This window comes from Ptychodera flava, chromosome 12 (assembly GCF_041260155.1).
Source record: "Ptychodera flava strain L36383 chromosome 12, AS_Pfla_20210202, whole genome shotgun sequence".
Lineage (NCBI taxonomy): Eukaryota > Metazoa > Hemichordata > Enteropneusta > Ptychoderidae > Ptychodera > Ptychodera flava.
Window position 1 is genome coordinate 7,777,007 of NC_091939.1, and position 17,998 is coordinate 7,795,004.

The window sequence follows — 17,998 nt, forward strand, 5'->3', positions numbered from 1 at the left end:
TTTTTCGCATCTCGTTCCTCAAAATGAAACACAAAATCGTCAAAACGACCAACTACATGAACTCGTCCGTGCAATCGGTGTAAATGTTAGATCACCTTGGAGTTTTGCAACCTGAACTAAAGGTCACTAAAATGAGCTAGGGTGACTGTTTCTGATCGTTGCCGGGCATAATCCACTGGCACGACAGCTCATTCCCACTATTGTTTCCATATCACGATCTACTCACGCACAAATTCGGCTATCAGCTGTCTTTCAATAAAGGGCAAAGCAACACCGACAACATAGTGATGATTTCACTAGAAGTATACATATTTGGTCGTGAAAATGTATCCTTTAAACACATTTTTCAGAATAAACTGGCGATTCATTTTCAACACTACAATCCCAAATCATTTTCAACTTGCCGTATCGGGGTGACAATAGAGGAAATTTGTCAACTTCTGACAACGACCCAACAATGGAAGTGCTTTCCTGTTAACCTATACAACTAACAATAATCAAAACGATGATTTACGGCACTTTTGTTTATTCAATACATTGTAGACTTTGTTTCTACGCGCTATTAGAGCAAATAAATCTTATCGGTTTTTTTTTTTTGTTTACCGTTAATCGGTATCTGCAGAAGATTTCAGATTAGTCTAATGCACGACAACTTTAGTCCATGCATGAAGACACTGCAGTTCCGGAACAGAAAGTCGAAAAGCAGAAATCAGCGACCGTAGGTGAGTAAGTTACTAAAGTACAAGAATCAATCAGATTGACAGTCATTTGGCGAATAACATCTATCGGAGATTGATCGATATTGAGGCGGCGATCGAAGGCAATGTCACTCACTACCAGTGTCTTACAATTGCGCAATATTGTACTGTTTAATAGATGACTAAATGCCATCCTCCAGTGTCTTGTATGAACTGCTGGTCGGGCTCTGGCAACCCGACGTATAGCACTTCATTCTCTGTGCAAATGAAAAACTTCAGGCGATTTCGAGGCGACCTGACATTTCACACAACCAGTCTGAGACGACAAGATATATCGGGTCTGAGAAGATTCAAAATGGAGTGCAACATCTTATTTTGGTACACGAGTTTCTTTGTTCCATAATTCTTATCGCAATGACCATTCCTTACGTTGAGTCATAACTATATCCTTCAATGTTTTCAACAAATGACGACATCATGATAGGGAGTGAATATGCGGTCTATCTATATCACCATGGCAAAGAGTTTTAATGGACTTGAAAAAAGCATGTCGTGTTCTTGCGCTGTTTGTTTTCCTACTTTACAATCCAAGGGTTCACTCAACTCCAATCATACTAAAATCTCCATTATGATTTTATACTTAGCACACAAGCCAGAATAGTTCGCTATGCATATTTACATCAGTACAGTTTCTATGGAATACACTACTGTCTTGTTTACCAGGAAACCGAAGAACACACGTCTCATACGACGAAAAATCCGATGGCATTATTTCTGGACTTTAAAGTGACTTATCTTTTTTGTCCAGTGTAATTAGCTGTGTAAAACCAAAAGACTAAATTAGTGTGCAATAGACCATAAGTTACAAGCGAGTAAAGGGGTTTGAATGAATTACCCATTTTTAGTTTACCAAGTGTTTCGCATCTTTGATAGCTTCATCTACTCATATGCTCTATGGGATGAAGTCACCACCTTTCCGCTGACATTTATTTTGGTTATCTTTGGCTCACGTGAAAAATTTATGTTTCCAATGCAGATCTAAGTAAAGCTTTCGGTGTTTGAACTTGCAATCCACGTGCACAGTGGAGGTACTTGTTTGGGTTTTCCGTCAGTCCTGCGCATTTTCATGAAGTTGTTCCGAGCAGACTTTTGACACCCCAAGAAGTTCGATTCAAAAAACAAAAGGAAAATATAACGAAAACAAAACATTAACAAAAAACAACAAAACAAATAAGAACAACATAAAAAGGAACGAAAAATCCCAAAACACCGGAAAATTGTCACAACAACAAAGATGCTCCCTTGAAATTCCTTGCAACTGTTCTGGTTGAATTACATGTTAATGGCTCTCATACCCTGGACCCAACAGTCGCCGTAAAGAAGCCTTATTTTATTGTAACTTTACAACGACCAATTTCACCGAACTTTCCAACATCACTTCCAGTACAAGAACTTGCAATTGACCCGTTTATGAACAAGTTCATCGAGAATTCATTTGGCCTGTATGTCTTCTGCATCTTGAATAAATTTGAAAACCCGGCTTGGCCAAAAGAAAATGTCCCTCGAGTTTCCTATACAGTAGACTGAAAGATTCATTCGTGTATGTAGTCCTCTGACGCTGGCTAGGGTCATAGTCGGCGGAGCACACATACACGAACGAATCTTTCAGTTTACCTGTATTTCTTCATTAAAAGGGGTAATCCTAAAACCAAGAGGGTAGGGGAGGCCAGCAGAGTAAGGACTGGGGACACCGTGATCTTCCAGATATTTTCTGTCGCTGGGATTTGGCAGAGTATCGTTGAATAGCTTAACAAATTATCGCATCATTTCAAACGGTAAACAACACAACACACTTTGAACTCGACAAACACGACAATCTGTCATTGAGTTGTCGAAGACATTACATTATGCGAGGTAAGCCCAGACTCTCTCACAGCCCCTCAGCAGTTGAGCCGCCCTCCAGGCGCACCGTAGACGCGTGTATATAGATACGCAAGAACAGAACATACAGGCGACTGTTGACAGAGCTGCGTAGCGACCAAGGGGCGGTGAGAGAGTCTAACGGTAGCCGTACAATAATGTACCATGGTAGTTGATGGAGGGACTGTGTAAATACATGTACGTTGCAATCATAGTATTGATAGATAGTACCAGAAGTACGTCTAAGCGGTCTGGGCAATGATATCATTAGGCATAGAAATACGGCACAAAAACTGGACTCAAATGATTGGAGTCCAAATAAATCGTTTGATAATTTGGCATTTACCAAAAACGGTGGAAATTGATACAGTACAATACTAACCGACCAAAGGGAAGTAAAAACACTTGATAAAAGCAGAGGATATTAAAAACCACGAACGTTTCGGGTTCCTCCAACACCCGAAAAATTTTTTTCTGCACCTTCCATCATGGTATTTCGACGTGATTCCAATATCGAAGACCGGTTCGTCCTGGGGGTTCGTCCGTCTAATTTACCGATCGCGACCGTAGAATTGGCAGAAGTTAATATCGGACCCTCGGGTTTGCGGTACCTGCCCTAATATTTTAGGACTAATTTCATTCAGCCCCCCCCCCCCCCCCTGCGTGGAAGACTGCTTCTGGCTTGTTTACTTGCACGTCGGCCAAAATTTTTGATTGTATCACTGTTGTACTAAATGTAAACGTTGTAACATGCTTCACATTGGCGACACAGAATGTCGTCTGGGCGACATGTTTGTTGAACATCTCCGCGTTGTGATCGACAAAAAGCTTACATAACCGGTGGCTAAATATTTCTGTAAGCTTAGGCTGCGTTCACAAATAACGATTGGGGGGGGGGGCGCTGGAGGAATCGCGATTGAAATCTTATTTTTTTTCAGATCCCCCCTCAATACCCTAAAAAAAATTTCAAATGCCCCCCCTCTATATGATCAAAATTTTTCAAGTCCCCCCTAACTATCTCAAGCCCGCATATTTGTAAAGGTTGTACATGCAGAAAAAATCACGCATTGCGGCGTTCCGCCCGCAGGTATTCAACACTACACTGTTATTAGCACTTTGTAAAGTCGTATTCCTAAGACAAGTTCTTAAATTGATTCATTTAAAAGGCATCAGTGAACTTTTGGATTTATCAGTTTAAGCCAACTTGAGTTAATCCAACTCTGGCCGGGTCAATTGCTCCTGCCGAAAAGCACACAAATTGACGATCATGAGAGAGTGGGCAAATTGTTAATTCTGGCTAATTGCCATATTGTAAAAAACTGAGTACAGTGACCTACCAAAAATTTGTTTCAAAAGTACAAGATATATATGAATTAGATGCTACTCATAATTGACAATATTGGAAGGCTAAAATATTAATGTTTTAATCTTTGATATTTTGGGTGTAAAATGGCAAATTTTGATAAAAATAAATAATTCCATTTATTCACATATTTTTTCATTTAGTCTTTACTGTTCAAAGTTTTACTTTTGTATTATTTTATGACAAGAATGGGAAAATTTAGAAAATCAAGCATGGTGACCCCATCTTTTTTCTTTAATATTTGATTATTCTCATATGCCAGAATTCAAAAATTTGGGATAACTTTTCAAGTCTCGTGGTCTTCCATATGTTGCTTCCATATGTATTAATTTAGATAATTTTGACAATATTTTTGTTCAGTTTATACAACTGAGTTCTTGTTCTACTCCCTACAGCATGTTGAACTGTCCAGTATTCAGCTTGCTATCACAGCCTGACAGTATGTGTACCATGCATTGGTGTCACTGACAACTGACTGTCAGTCTGGACTCTAATTAAATCATCACCTAATATATATTAATATATACAGGCTTTGTCGACAAACTGAATATTGTGAGTTTGAGCATGCTGTAGGGAGACAGCAAGACACTGTAGTTGATATATTACATGAAATTTTTGCAAAAATCATCATTATTTGCAGCTTCTGCCCTGTTATTTATAGGCTTGTTTGTTTTTTTACAACAAATCACACATGTTTAGAATTTTTCGAGATAAAAGTCATGAAATGTAACAAAATGGTACAATTGGATGACATAGAAATGGTATTCATTTTTCATTGAATTACCTACAAAAATTTGAATTGGAAAATGTAAAACATAGAAGGGAACCAAAAAATTTCAAGTCCCCCCCTACAGATAGAGCAAAATTTTCAAGTCCCCCCTCTACTACCCCCAAAATTTTCGAATCCCCCCCTGAATTCCTCCAGCTCCCACCCCAAACCGTGTTTTGTGAACGAAGCCTTACATCACCTCATCGCAGCCGGTCCGATATGGCTGCTACTGCTCTCATTTCCACTAATGACTCTACCCGTCACAAACTGAAACAACTCACTATTTTTAAACTAGGCACCACAGCACCAGCTGGCATTAATGCTCAATTCGATACGTTTAATATTTCTGGCACATGATTGGTTGTTTTTCACGTTCGCATTCCCACGTTACTCCAACGACGAAGTGCCGACGACGGGTTGAACCCGAAACGTTAGTGGTTTTATCCTCTGCTTTTATAGCAAGAGTTTTTATATCCCGCTGGTCTGGTCAACACATATCTTTCTCAGATTGCACCTCAAAATCAGTGATTTTTTTTATTTCAGAATTGTCTTACAGAGGAGGTCCCCTTTCGTATTCTCCGCCGGTAAGCTCTCATATTTTTGTTGTCGCTTCTGAGAACGCAATATGTTAAATTTGTCGCTACTTGCCAAGAGATGCACCTCAGGGCATCAAAGTCGGTTCTTCTTATGCAAGTTTACCATACGTGAGGTCGAGGGCGCGCCCTTCTCATACCCTCCCTAGTAAGCTCTCCTTTTCATTCTTATGGCTTGAAAACGGAGCATATTTGTCACCACTAGTTTTTCTGACATAGCAGCTATAAGGGCGTCCAAATCTACTCATCCAATCGATTACACAATCAATCAATCAATCAATCTTCGTTATCTCAATTTGGGCAATAAGCATTGCAGCAGTGTCAGACATATATAATATATATATATATATATATATATATATATATATATATATATATATATATATATATATATATCAATTACAAAAATGGCAATTTAAAATACATGTATTAACATCCGGGCAGCATACGGTAAAACTCGATAAAAGGCACACATAGGGTAGAATGACGGTAATACAAAATTTTAAAACTTAGTTGAGTCTGTTCAATTGTCCTGTAGCCTTGTTGATAAAACAGTTTATATCTCTGTTAGTTTTAAAAATCGGTACTTTAAAACGACGACCAGATGGGATCAAGTCAAATTCACGATGCAATGGCTTCTGAAACTTGGAAAGCAAGATGGGAATATTTCCTTTGCATAAAGCGTGCTTATCTTGCAAGTGTGAGGGACCCGTTTGTTGCTCTCCGACAATTTTGCTGCAATTATTCACTGTCTTGCCAATGCTGTGTACATTTGAATTTGTGTACCAGCAGAAAATGGAAAATGTAAAAAATAATCTCGATTTATAAAACAGCGTCGCCAGGGACTTGTTTACATCAAAGAGATTCAATTTCCTAACGCAAAACAAACGATGCTGGCCTTTGCTACAAATAACATCATTATATAGAACCTAACTTATCATCCAATGTGGAGCCAAGATAACTATACTTATTTAAAATCTCCATTTCAGACCCATCTATATAATCGTTGGCTCTGGAGAAAATTGTTTTTTTAAAGTATAGTACCAGAGGGGGTTGCAAGATACCAAATTGCGTAGTCTACCCGCCTCCTGTCTTTATAATATGGTATTTCTCACACGCGAAAGAAATCTACTGAAAACCCTCAAGGGGTCTAGATGTAACATTCACTGATGTCCTGCAGGTAGTGGAAATGATATAGGCAATATTATTAATCAACAACTTTGTAAATGTATAGACAAGAAAATAATATTGTGAACGTTGATACGGCAAAACACAATTTAATTTTTGTCGTATCGGCATTTAAAGCTGTAATGATCCAACTTTATCACACCCCTCACATAAATAATCCTCATGTATGAAATTGCCTTCATTTCATTTACAAACTTTTGTTGATAGCAATGATACGGAGGTATAATACACATTGCATATTTTGCGAGTACATTACATATTTAGCCACCTGAGACCATTGACCTTCCAGTTATTCAAAATTATGCATTTCTATTCAGCGCAGTACACAGGTGTTACAGCATACTCAGTGTTAGACTGAAAAATGCGTCGCTCGAGGACGCTCCCTACGAGCCCCTCCTCAGAGGGGGAGCGTAGAGAGCGCCCTCGAGCGACGAATCTTCCAGTCTAACTCAGTTTGTAAATGGTGCAAACTAACAACTCTGCTAAGTAAAGCGCCGAAAATAATACTAAATGTATTGGAGTTTGGCGCTGTTTCAGTCCATTTGATTGATTGATTGATTGATTGATTGATTGATTGATTAAGGGGTTTGCTTGGTATGATTAACTATCAGCTATTATAATGATGATGCTTGTCTGGGCATATATTGCCTTGGCTTGCAGACGACGATGACACACAGAAGCCATGAATTACATAATGCCCCTTTGAACAAATGTACTTCGTACTTTATGATACTACAAGGTAACTCCATGTAAATATAGCAATATCCCTTACTGGTTACGTAACATTTCAAGGTTCAATGTGTGATGTGATGCATTGATCCATAGCAAGTGTCCCAACGTCTATGCTACATCTATATTTGTATCCCCTATACATCCATATCTTTGGCGTTTCGTCTTGAGGAAGTTACTACTTATGTACGTATTACTATAGCCCTTATGACTAGGCAATATGTGTTCAATATGCCCAGACGATTCCAGAGGAAATCCAGTGTTGTTCGTTGAACAAGTGCATGCATATTGTACTTATAGGCTTAAATAGTTAATGTCGACAGTGAAGTTTGTTCTTATGGCACAGTGTTACAGAAGAAAAAGAACACAGTTTGTTGTTGTCGTCAACCTCCTCCCGAGAATTATGGTATGCATTACTATGTTTGCAGGCGTTTTCCTGTAAGTTCTTTGCGGTATAGTTTCATTGATAATCTTGCGAACTCAGAACAAATACTACAGTTTCTGTCGAGTGACATTTTGGTCTTCGTTTTTTTTATTTTGAAAAAGATAAATTTATTCCAACAAAATGGCAAATAAAATAAATCAACATAACTGTGAATGTGTTAAGCGTTTGAACAAATTACAAGCAACTTGTCAGTCATTCAACTATAAGAAGATCATCATATAAATGCATTCAGGACGCATCCTTCTCCTTCAAGTCTTACAAGGCTTGAAAACTTTGTGATAAGATCCTCAGTTTTGTTCATCATCTTACAAATGAAATATAAAAATGTATTCATCCATGAGGAAAGATAACATTTTAATTGCACAACCAAGGATTGAAAGGAAACTTAATCCCGTCAAGAGTAGCAGAATTTCTAATATTCCAAACTGTGTATTTTACAAAGAAAGTGATACAGTGTATAATGTCTGATGTTGAATTATTATCATTTTCAATTCCTGCAATTGTTAATCTTTTGATATTGATACTGTTATCAAAGTTGTGTTTTCTGACAAAGAAAGAAATACATTTTGGCCTTCTTTTCTTTTGAAAAAGATAAATTTATTTCAACATAGTCACAAATAAAACAAATCTACATAACTGTGAATGCATTAAAATTACAATGCGTCTTGTCTGAAAAAACCCCAAATAATTAGCTATTTGATTACAAATATCATCATATGAATGCATTCAGGATGCATTTTTCTCCTTCAAGTCTTACAAGGCTTGAAAATTTTGTGATAAAATCTTCAGTTTTGTTCGTCATCTTATAAGTGAAATACAATGTATTCATCCATGAGGAGAGATAACATTTCAATTGCATAACATATGATTGAAGGGAAACTTTAATCCCATCAAGAGTAACCGAATTTCGAATATTCCAAACTGTATATTTAACAAAGAAAGTAATACAGTAAATAATGTCAGATGTTGCATTATTATCATTTTCGATTCCTGCAATTGCTAATCGTTTGATATTGATATTATTATCAAAGTTGTGTTTTTTGACAAAGAAAGAAATACATTTCTGCCAGATTTCTTTAACATATTTACACTCAAATAAGATGTGTTCCAGTGTTTCTTCTTGGCCACAAATATGGCATTTCTCATCACTTAAATTGAAAGTTTTGGCCAAGCTTCCTGCGACTAGGCCTCTAAGTCTAAAATATCATAGTTTTCTTCATTTTGGATGTTTGAAGAGATTATTTGTTTCCAGAAATCTGGAATACCATTGAGGAGTGTTTCATACTCTGTCTTAATTTCCTCTTGGACATGTCTATTTGTACCTCCTCTAATTTTTGCAATTATTTCCCATTGTTGAAGTCAGTCATTTCTGTCATCATTCCAGATGTCTTTAAGCCTTAAAATTCCTCTCTTTGACCATTTTTCATAAAAGAGGACACTTCCTTCATTCTTAATATTGTCATGATACCACAGAACTTCTCTAAGAAGATTCCGTTTTGATGTTGGCAGATTCACTCTTGTAAGTCTAAGTGACTTCCAGGTATTTAAATATCCCCATACACCATCGGGGTTCGTTTGTTGTTGACTTTGAAATTGAGATGGAGGTAGTGATAATCACTATTCAGTTTATTGTCAGAAATCGCTATGAAATATTTTGATAAGCTGGCCCATTTAGGGGTCCCTTTATCTGGATTTTTCTCAAATAATTTCATAAGCCACTTTAATTGGAGTGCATTAATTTTTTATTCAATGTCGACCAAAAAAAAAAAAAAAAAAAAAAAAAAAAAAAAAAAAAAAAAAAAAAAAATTGGCCTTCCATTGCACGCTGGTATGTACTTGCGCCCCCAACGACAAAAACACAGATGGTTATGTCAGAGTCCTGTTCCATCTGGAAAGTTTGAGCACAGTCTTTCAGGGTTAATAAAACAACCAGTTTGATTGTAGGGCAGTCACAGCCTTTATAAGTGACGATTCCAACAATCAATTTTACTTTCAAAGGATTTGGATGGTTTCTTTTCAAGATTAGAATGATGTGTTTTTAAAATTGTGAATTATGAATACAGGATTATGTTATTATATGCCTTATTGATAAAACGGCTTTCCTTGAAGCAAACGAGTGTTGGACAGTTAAGGTGCAAAGAACCATTTTCCAATCATTGGCTAAAAGGGTCTCAGTGTCCCGGCCCGGCTCGGGTTTTCATATTTGCCAACAAATTTGATTATACTCAGGAACATTGTGCAATAAAATGCGTATCTAAAATTTAGCAGTCTGTTTTGACTATTGGATCTATAATGTATAATTATGTATTATTTATTAAAATAAATGTTCTTATGTGCATTAGCGAAATTTAACAAAGCCCGTCTGCCTCGTACCTGTATACTCTATTGTACACAAACGTCACTCTGCCGCGCATGTTATTAATTTCTTGAAGTTGACGAGCTCTACTTCATCTATATTTGTATCAAAATTTTCTCTGATATGAATGATATTTCCCCCATCTAGGCATCTTTGAAAGTTACGCACCATTTCAGTCATGTATCTTAGACACTTTGTCACAAATAATGATAACAATTTTCTGGAGTTGAGGACATTACTTCATATTCCTATTTTATAAAGTGTCCTCCAATCATACTGTGGATGCCATTTCCCCTTCATGGCATCATTGAGCCCATTCAGTCTAATTCAGGCACATTGTTTTGTTAATGAAGAGATGAACCAAAAGATTGACTTGGTTTGATTAAAGGTGAAACCTTTAGCCTCGGATAATAATAATAATAAGTATTTATATTATAAATATCATTTGTGTCTCGTCCTTCGCCTGGCGTTCGAATTCCTCCACTCTTCGTTTTAGATTTTCTCTCCAAGTTGATGGGAGAAGATATATTCGAGTTACAAAAATAACTCATGTTTGAACAATGCCGATTTGGACCCATCATCTAATACTGAGTCTCCGTTTATTTGTTAAGCAAAGTAAGCACATGATGAAACACTTATAATAAGGCCAACGAAACCGACGGGAGAATGATTCGCATCCGTGAAAAACGAGCGAACTCACCAAGCAAAGAAAAGGAAAGCTTTTTGCAATAATAATTAGAGAGATTTAGGTATAGTTAAAGGACACGGCGTCAAGTTCAGTTCATCTTCTTTCCTTGTCTACCCAAATTGTTTGCCTATCAATACCATTTAGACTTGAACTTTACCTATGTGTGATGTTGAAGTGAAATTAATGTTGGCTATGCACAATTTGAACAATTTTGGTGTAAGTGAAACGTGTTCACTCCATATTTAGCATGCTTAATTACAATAAAAGTTCTGAAAAAGTTCCTATTCGAACGTTATTACCTGCTGCCTTCCTCACATGTGAAAGACATGCTGTGAAAGTAAAGAAAAGCCAGTCAAACATATATATATAATTGTTTCACTGTTTTGCCCCATGAAATTATCCCAAAAGAGTTTCTGGTAAGATACACACTTCACCATAAAGTCAATCACGAGGGACTCAGAATCCTTTTCGGCTCGACCTTGATTCTTCAGTGCGGAAGAATATAAATTTATGCAATGTTTTGTGCTCTTATTTTCGCAGAAATATCAAGCCGACGGATATAAGAGATGGAGACCAAAGGTACCCAGACACTTGACGAAAACAGTGGAGACAGTCTTGGCTCGGAGAATGTTGGATATACCCTGGATGACGTCATCGGTGGTGGCGGTGATAAAGGTTGCCCGGCTCTCGACACGAAGAAAGAAGATGTCGACGACGCCGACAATAACAGTTCAGAAAATCCGCCAACGAAGACGGAAAGAACCAGTAGGAAACGGCGTATCGTGAAAAATCTGTTGTCCTTAAATCTAACATTTTTATTCCTGTTCACTGCATTCCAGGCCCTATCAAATCTGCAGAGCTCCATAAATTGCGATGAGGGACTTGGGCTGGCATCACTTTCCACCATATACGCATGTCTGATCGTATCTTCTTTGTTTCTGCCGCCGATTGTTATTCGATATGTCGGAACAAAATGGACAATGGCGGTTAGTATGGTTTGTTATGTGCTGTACACAGCGGCCAATTACTACCCGCAGTGGTACACTCTCATTCCGGCGTCTGCTCTGGTCGGCTTCGCCGGTGCCCCCCTGTGGACGTCTAAGGGCACCTACCTGACAACCAGCAGTATCCGATACGCCGGGTTGAGTGGGGAAAACTCGGACGTCGTCGTCAATCGCTTCTTCGGCCTGTTTTTCATGTTCTTCCAGAGCAGTCAGATCTGGGGAAATCTGATGTCTTCAATCGTTCTGAGCAGCTCAGACGACAACGAAACCGAAAGTGTGGTGACGTACACCTGTGGTGCGAGCGATTGTCAGGAAACCACCGGCAACGAAACGACCTACTGCAACCCTCCTCCACGCGACTTGACAAACATACTCCTCACTGTCTATCTTATCTGTGGTGTCATCGCTATCATCATCATCTCCGTCTTCTTAGATCAACTGAGAGGAGCGGAGGAGAGAAAGAAGAACACAAAACCACCTTGTCAGCTATTTTTGGCGACGGTACAGCTTTTGAAAGACTACCGTATGGTGTTGATGATACCACTGACAATATTCAGTGGTTTGGAACAAGCCTTCATCGCCGGGGATTTCACGAAGGTGCGAAAATAAGTTATCATATTTAACCATTTCCCCCCGAAATATTCAACGTTCATATATATTTCTGTACACGCAGACGCCAGACCACTGTCTACTGATGCAGTTTGCAGTAACAAGACTACAATATTTCGGTGGCGACCCTGAACATTTTTGTGTCGGTAATCGTACAATAATAACTATTGCTTTGATTATGCGAGTTCTAGTTTACGTATTACGTGTACAAGCACTTCACACTCGACAAACTTCATACTATGGTTAACCACTTGTCTAAGACTCGACGAATAAATTGTCATACCGATTACAAAAGTGGAGTTCAAATATCATACATCTATAAAGGAAGCGATGGAAATTTGATGGTAGGAAATTACCGTGATATCTTCACTTGGCTCACATCATGCACATCTTTACTATGCAAGAGGACTTTGGTTGAAGTGAAGTGATTGATACAGAGAAATGAAAATATACTTAAGGTAGTATGGGCCTCGAAAGGGAAAGACTTAAACTTTTTCTCAAACTTTCCTGAATGAAACTTTCAACCATTCTCTTACCTATCGGGGGGGAGGGGGGCACCATGCCAAGTTTGGAACAAGCGAAACAAATTACCGAACATTTGCGATATTTGAAATTCAAAATGGCCGCCATTCCTGTGTTAATTCTGGGGAGAAAAAGAAATTTTGGATTTTCTAAATACTAAGCCGTTGAAAGTTTCTCTAAGAGCTTCAAATTGAGCCCCTAAAAGTGGTATACCAGAGAAGACTTGTAGAAATTGAGAGTTCGGCTATCTGTCTTTAGGCGCATTCTACCTTAAGTGTACTTTTCTCTGCACAATTTCCTGAAAGGTATGTTAATACATAAATTACCATACATGCATGAGAGACATTAATGCATGAGTGTCGACGTCAGAAACCTTTTCAGTAACTTTTTTTCTGTTTTACACTTTCAGTCATATGTGTCCTGTGTTATTGGTGTTGACATGGTTGGTTACGTCATGATATGTTACGGTGTCAGCGACGCCATATTTTCCTTTCTCGTCGGTCGTATCGCAAAGTACACTGGGAGAGTTTTGCTCATGGCAACCGGTGCCGCCATCCACTTGGCGCTCATCATCTCCTTATTGCTATGGGAACCACTGGAAAGTCAAATGCCGGTGTATTTCACAGTGGCTGCTGCGTGGGGACTTGCCGATGCAATATGGCAAACGGAAATAAACTGTAGGTATTCAATTTTGACCCCAGGGGCATGACAGAGTGAATAATAAACAAGTAAACAAACAAGAAAGAAATTGAGAAAAAAACAATGACAAAAGGAAAAAAAATAACATACAAAATAGGCAACAAACAAAACAAACAAAAATATTATAACAAACAAAAGACATACAAACTAACAAACAAACTGGGCAAAAGTGAATGTGACAAATATGTGTTCAATTGTTAGATTTCTGACCAACGTTTGAAAATGCGTGATCTTGCTGTGTGATGGTCCTCCTCTCTCTACAAAGGGTGTGCACGCTAATGTTCACTCTCCTAAGACCATATCGTACTTTTCTAGTCGAAATCCGTGCACAAGTTTGTTATTTGCAATGACTGTGCATCCTTGCTGATCAAATCGACATTGTTATGAGGAAATGTTGAAGGTCGAGTCCAAAGCCATTTCTAGGCTCATTTCCCTCGATTTTTCTGTAATTATTTTGTACCTTTCTATTTTAGAGACGTGAGTTTAAATGAGCGAATAATGAAGATATTCATAGTTATAAGTCAGGCTTGGTTTATAACAAATCCAGAGATTGTAAGAATTATATAAAAAGAATCTGCATATTTGTTGTCTTTCAGTTGTATACACGGATTTGAAAGATATTGTCAAGGCTTGTCAATGAACAAATTTAAACCGGAAATCTTACAGCGTGTTCGCTAAAGGGAGGAAAAACCGATTTTTGTAAGGTTCAGAAAAAATGCTTGTCACGTGACTCTTATGCAAATAATGACTGTGTACTGCACTCGGTCGGATTTCTCTATATCAGGGATTTCAGAAATATATACTTTATTGGGGTTTAGTGAGAAAAAACTAAAAACCTGAAAGTGTCTTTAAAGGGACAAAGTCGGCCTTTTTTATGCATTTTGTTTGATACAACATACTACTTATATTTTTTGACACTTTGAAAGATACTGAATGAATGGGTGATCATGCATATATTCGGCCCTGGTTTAAGACACCATACATGAAACCATCGCGAAAATGAATTAATGGTCATGGCCATTGACTCGTTTCGCGATGGTTTCATTTAATTTGTCTAAAATCGGGGTCGAATATATACATGGTCATCCATTCACTCACTTTCTTTCAACATGCCCCTTTAAGGTATGTAGCTACCTTAATTGAGGTATGATGGAAACAAGTTCCCGTTTTATGCGCATGACATTGACTTACAAATTAATTGGTTGGGCGCACATCAATGTTTCCATTCGGATTAATATCCGTTTCCATTCTCAGTTCATGCTGAACAAATCCATCTACATTTCTTACAGCTGTGTATGGCGTAGTGTTCAGTGCCAACCAGGAGGCCGCCTATTCCAACTACAGACTATGGGAGTCTCTCGGATTTACCGTCTCATTTGCATACAGCCTGTTCCTGTGTGTGTCGACGAAATTGTACATCTTGACAGGGGTGCTGGGAGTCGGGTTATTGTCTTACTTCGTCGTGGAGTACAAACGTTGGAAGGAGCAGAGGGAAGATCAGAAGAAATAAATGTAATCGAGTGTGTGAGCTCCCAAGCCAACTTGACAGAGTAGAGGACCGTTCTTGTTACTATACGTGACAATCCACGCGTTGTAGTACACATACATGCAATTATACACAGCTATCGGCTACATTTTATTATAATTGATATATTAAACACAATGAAGAAAAAGAGACATCGAAATTAAAGACAGGGAGAGCTGAAAGCAAGCAGCCCAACATGGGCCCAACATGCACAAAATTAAGTCCGCACAAACGCACCAAAGCTTGCACATACGCAATCTCAGTCGTCGACTTCATGTGGTAGCTAGTCGTCTGATGTGTAATCATAGTTGATCAACAGTGGATATATGATTTCATATGCATGTGCACACGCAGACACAACAAATGGTACGACAAATGCCATTGGTTGAATCAAGGGTATGTGATATAAGAAAGCACTGTATTCATATTTTCTATAATAAAGTCATGAGTACCATATCAAAACTACGGATGGGGTTCCAGAGAAAGTTATAATTTTGCAGAAGAGAACAGATTTGTGGCGATAGTTGCAGTATATAAGGACCTCAAGTACACCATTTTTTTGTTATACAACTTTTTGTGCCCAAATTAGCCTAGCTAAGATGAAGGTGACCTACAATGGCAAATTGAATTCAGGAATTACACGGGGCATCCTGCTCGTGTCACGTTTTATACTGAAATACATTTTTGTAATAGAAATGTTAACTGACAGCGTAACTACCTCAAATCTTGCTATCCAATAGGGACCGGTATCCCAGCTGCCATCCCCCCTGACAGGGTAATAATTATAGCCTAGAGTTTCATGTTTACATTAGATATCGAATCAATAGCATGGTTATGATAGATTTTGTCGAACACAGTGACAGCGTTTCTACAGGCTCAAACATAGTCAGATGAATTTGTGATAAGAATATTTAATATAACGGGCGTTCCTGTCATTCATGAATATGAATACCTTTGAAGCTAGTTCAAAGACAACTACAACCGTTTTCAGAATTAGTCAGCGAAGGTACCGCTGTGAACTGCAATTTAACTGTTTACACAAATTGGTTTCAACTGTAGCTAGCTGGAAAAGTCAGTTATTTTGACTGCCCACATGCAGAGTAAAAACCGATCTTGTGTCATCTGACTCTGTTAGTGTTGTCGACTTTCCCAGCTACCTCACTTTAATTAGTGTAAACAGTTTTATTGCAGTTCACAGCAGCAGCTTCGTGCATTCACTGAAAATAAACTTTCATACCTAAATTACAATATATAATGAAAATGTATAATGAAAACATAGAGTTAAACTTAATTACTCTGTTAGGAAGAGTAGGTATAATTTATGACGATACGACTTCTTCGAATTTTTTGTTCTGTTAATATAAACTACTCTTTGAACCTTTTCACTCCCATTTTCCCCTTGAAAGGTACATCATGATGTGGTGAAAGGGTTAAAGGTACATTGCAATGAGTGTCAGGCTTATTGAAATAGCCTGCATATGTATAGGCAAAAAAAAGGAATTTTCAAAATTCATGTGTATACTGATTATTTGACCCATATGTCTTTTTTATACATATGTATGTTGACAAAGTGAAGTCTGGTCATTTCTGTGGTTAAGGTAGTATGCGCCTCTAAAGTGAAAGTATTAAACTTTTGCCTAAACTTTCCTCAAGGAATCTTTCAACCATTCTTTTTCAAAATCAAGAATAAAAATCGGGGTTCACCGTGCAAATTTTGGTACTAGAGAAACAACTCAAGATTTACCGTATTAACTCTATGGACAAAAATAAAATTTTCGAATTTCGAAAAAAACTAACTTCGTGAAAATTTTCTTAATTACACCGAGAGCTTTATTAGGTAAAATGAACCCAAAAAAGTGGTATATCAGAAAAGAATTGTAAAGGTTTGAGAGTCCGAATATCTGTCCCCTTAGGCGCTCTGTACGCTACCGTAATCTTATCAACTCATGGAGAATATTCTTGTCATGTCAACTTTTTCATCTCATAATCCTACGAGCAGCATTGTAAAGTTGGTATATATTTGCATTGTCACAAGGTATTTTGTACCAATGGAGAGAATGAAATGAAAGCCTTGTAGGAGTTTCCTTCAACCCTTGAACACTTCCTTGACAAGTGTTCACAAAATAATTACGCAAATTGCGAAAAGGACCTCTATTCGCAAATACTGTTAACTTTTAGAAATCTCGTGATGTTTTCGTTGAAAATATTTGCTAAATTGCCATGGAGATAATTGTGACCCTCTCATCAAAATTGAAAAATCAACCTTGTGAACTTTAAGCTATAATGTGTCTGTAGACCGAGCTTTAATAAAATATTAAGACTTATTGCAGCGGAAAATATGTGTTTAGCAACGGCTTTCAACTGGCGTTTCCTGTCCTGTCACGATCTTTGTCTTTTTCGTTTTATATCAGCTTTTGAACCCAACAAATAATAATAAAATAATAACTATAATAATAATACAGGAAGTCACTACGGAAGAATTTCCACTCTGTCTTTCGACTACAGCTTTTAACATAAGGTATCATTTGTGAGCAAATGCAACAATGAGTTCACTGATGAGGTATTTGGTTGAGGCATGGAGGTAGTAGAGACTACCTCCATGGTTGAGGGAAAATAAATAAATTCCTTTCAAGGGAAGTTTTCTATTTAGCGACAAAAGCGGTTTTGTTTTGTTTCGGCTCAGGAGGTCAAACTGGCTTCCTGAAAAGGTTGGTATGGTAAAATAAGGTAAAAAGTCACGCGTGGTACAAAGTCTTGTAGATTATACATGTTATAAGTATATGGGTAATGTTAGCTGTGGAAACGCAGCTATCTGTTGGCGGGGTTGCGTGCGTCGTTATATGGGTCAAAGGTCAACCCCGCCACGGATATGTGGCGGGGTTGACCTTTG

General features: G+C 37.9%; 1 protein-coding gene across 2 annotated transcripts; it reads left to right on the plus strand.

The window, feature by feature from the left end:
- Window positions 1-610: 610 nt before the first annotated feature.
- LOC139144877 (protein unc-93 homolog A-like) lies at window positions 611-17,501 on the plus strand. 2 transcript variants are annotated; one of them, XM_070715697.1, is made up of 5 exons: window positions 611-722; window positions 5,294-5,334; window positions 11,290-12,350; window positions 13,294-13,561; window positions 14,873-17,500. In XM_070715697.1, the coding sequence occupies exons 3-5, from the start codon at window positions 11,316-11,318 to the stop codon at window positions 15,091-15,093; spliced, it is 1,524 nt and encodes a 507-aa protein (XP_070571798.1). In that variant the 5' UTR covers window positions 611-722; window positions 5,294-5,334; window positions 11,290-11,315; the 3' UTR covers window positions 15,094-17,500. The 2 variants fall into 2 exon arrangements, with proteins under 2 accessions (XP_070571798.1, XP_070571799.1); XM_070715698.1 differs by lacking the exon at window positions 5,294-5,334 and having other exon boundaries at window positions 632-722; window positions 14,873-17,501.
- Window positions 17,502-17,998: the final 497 nt, after the last annotated feature.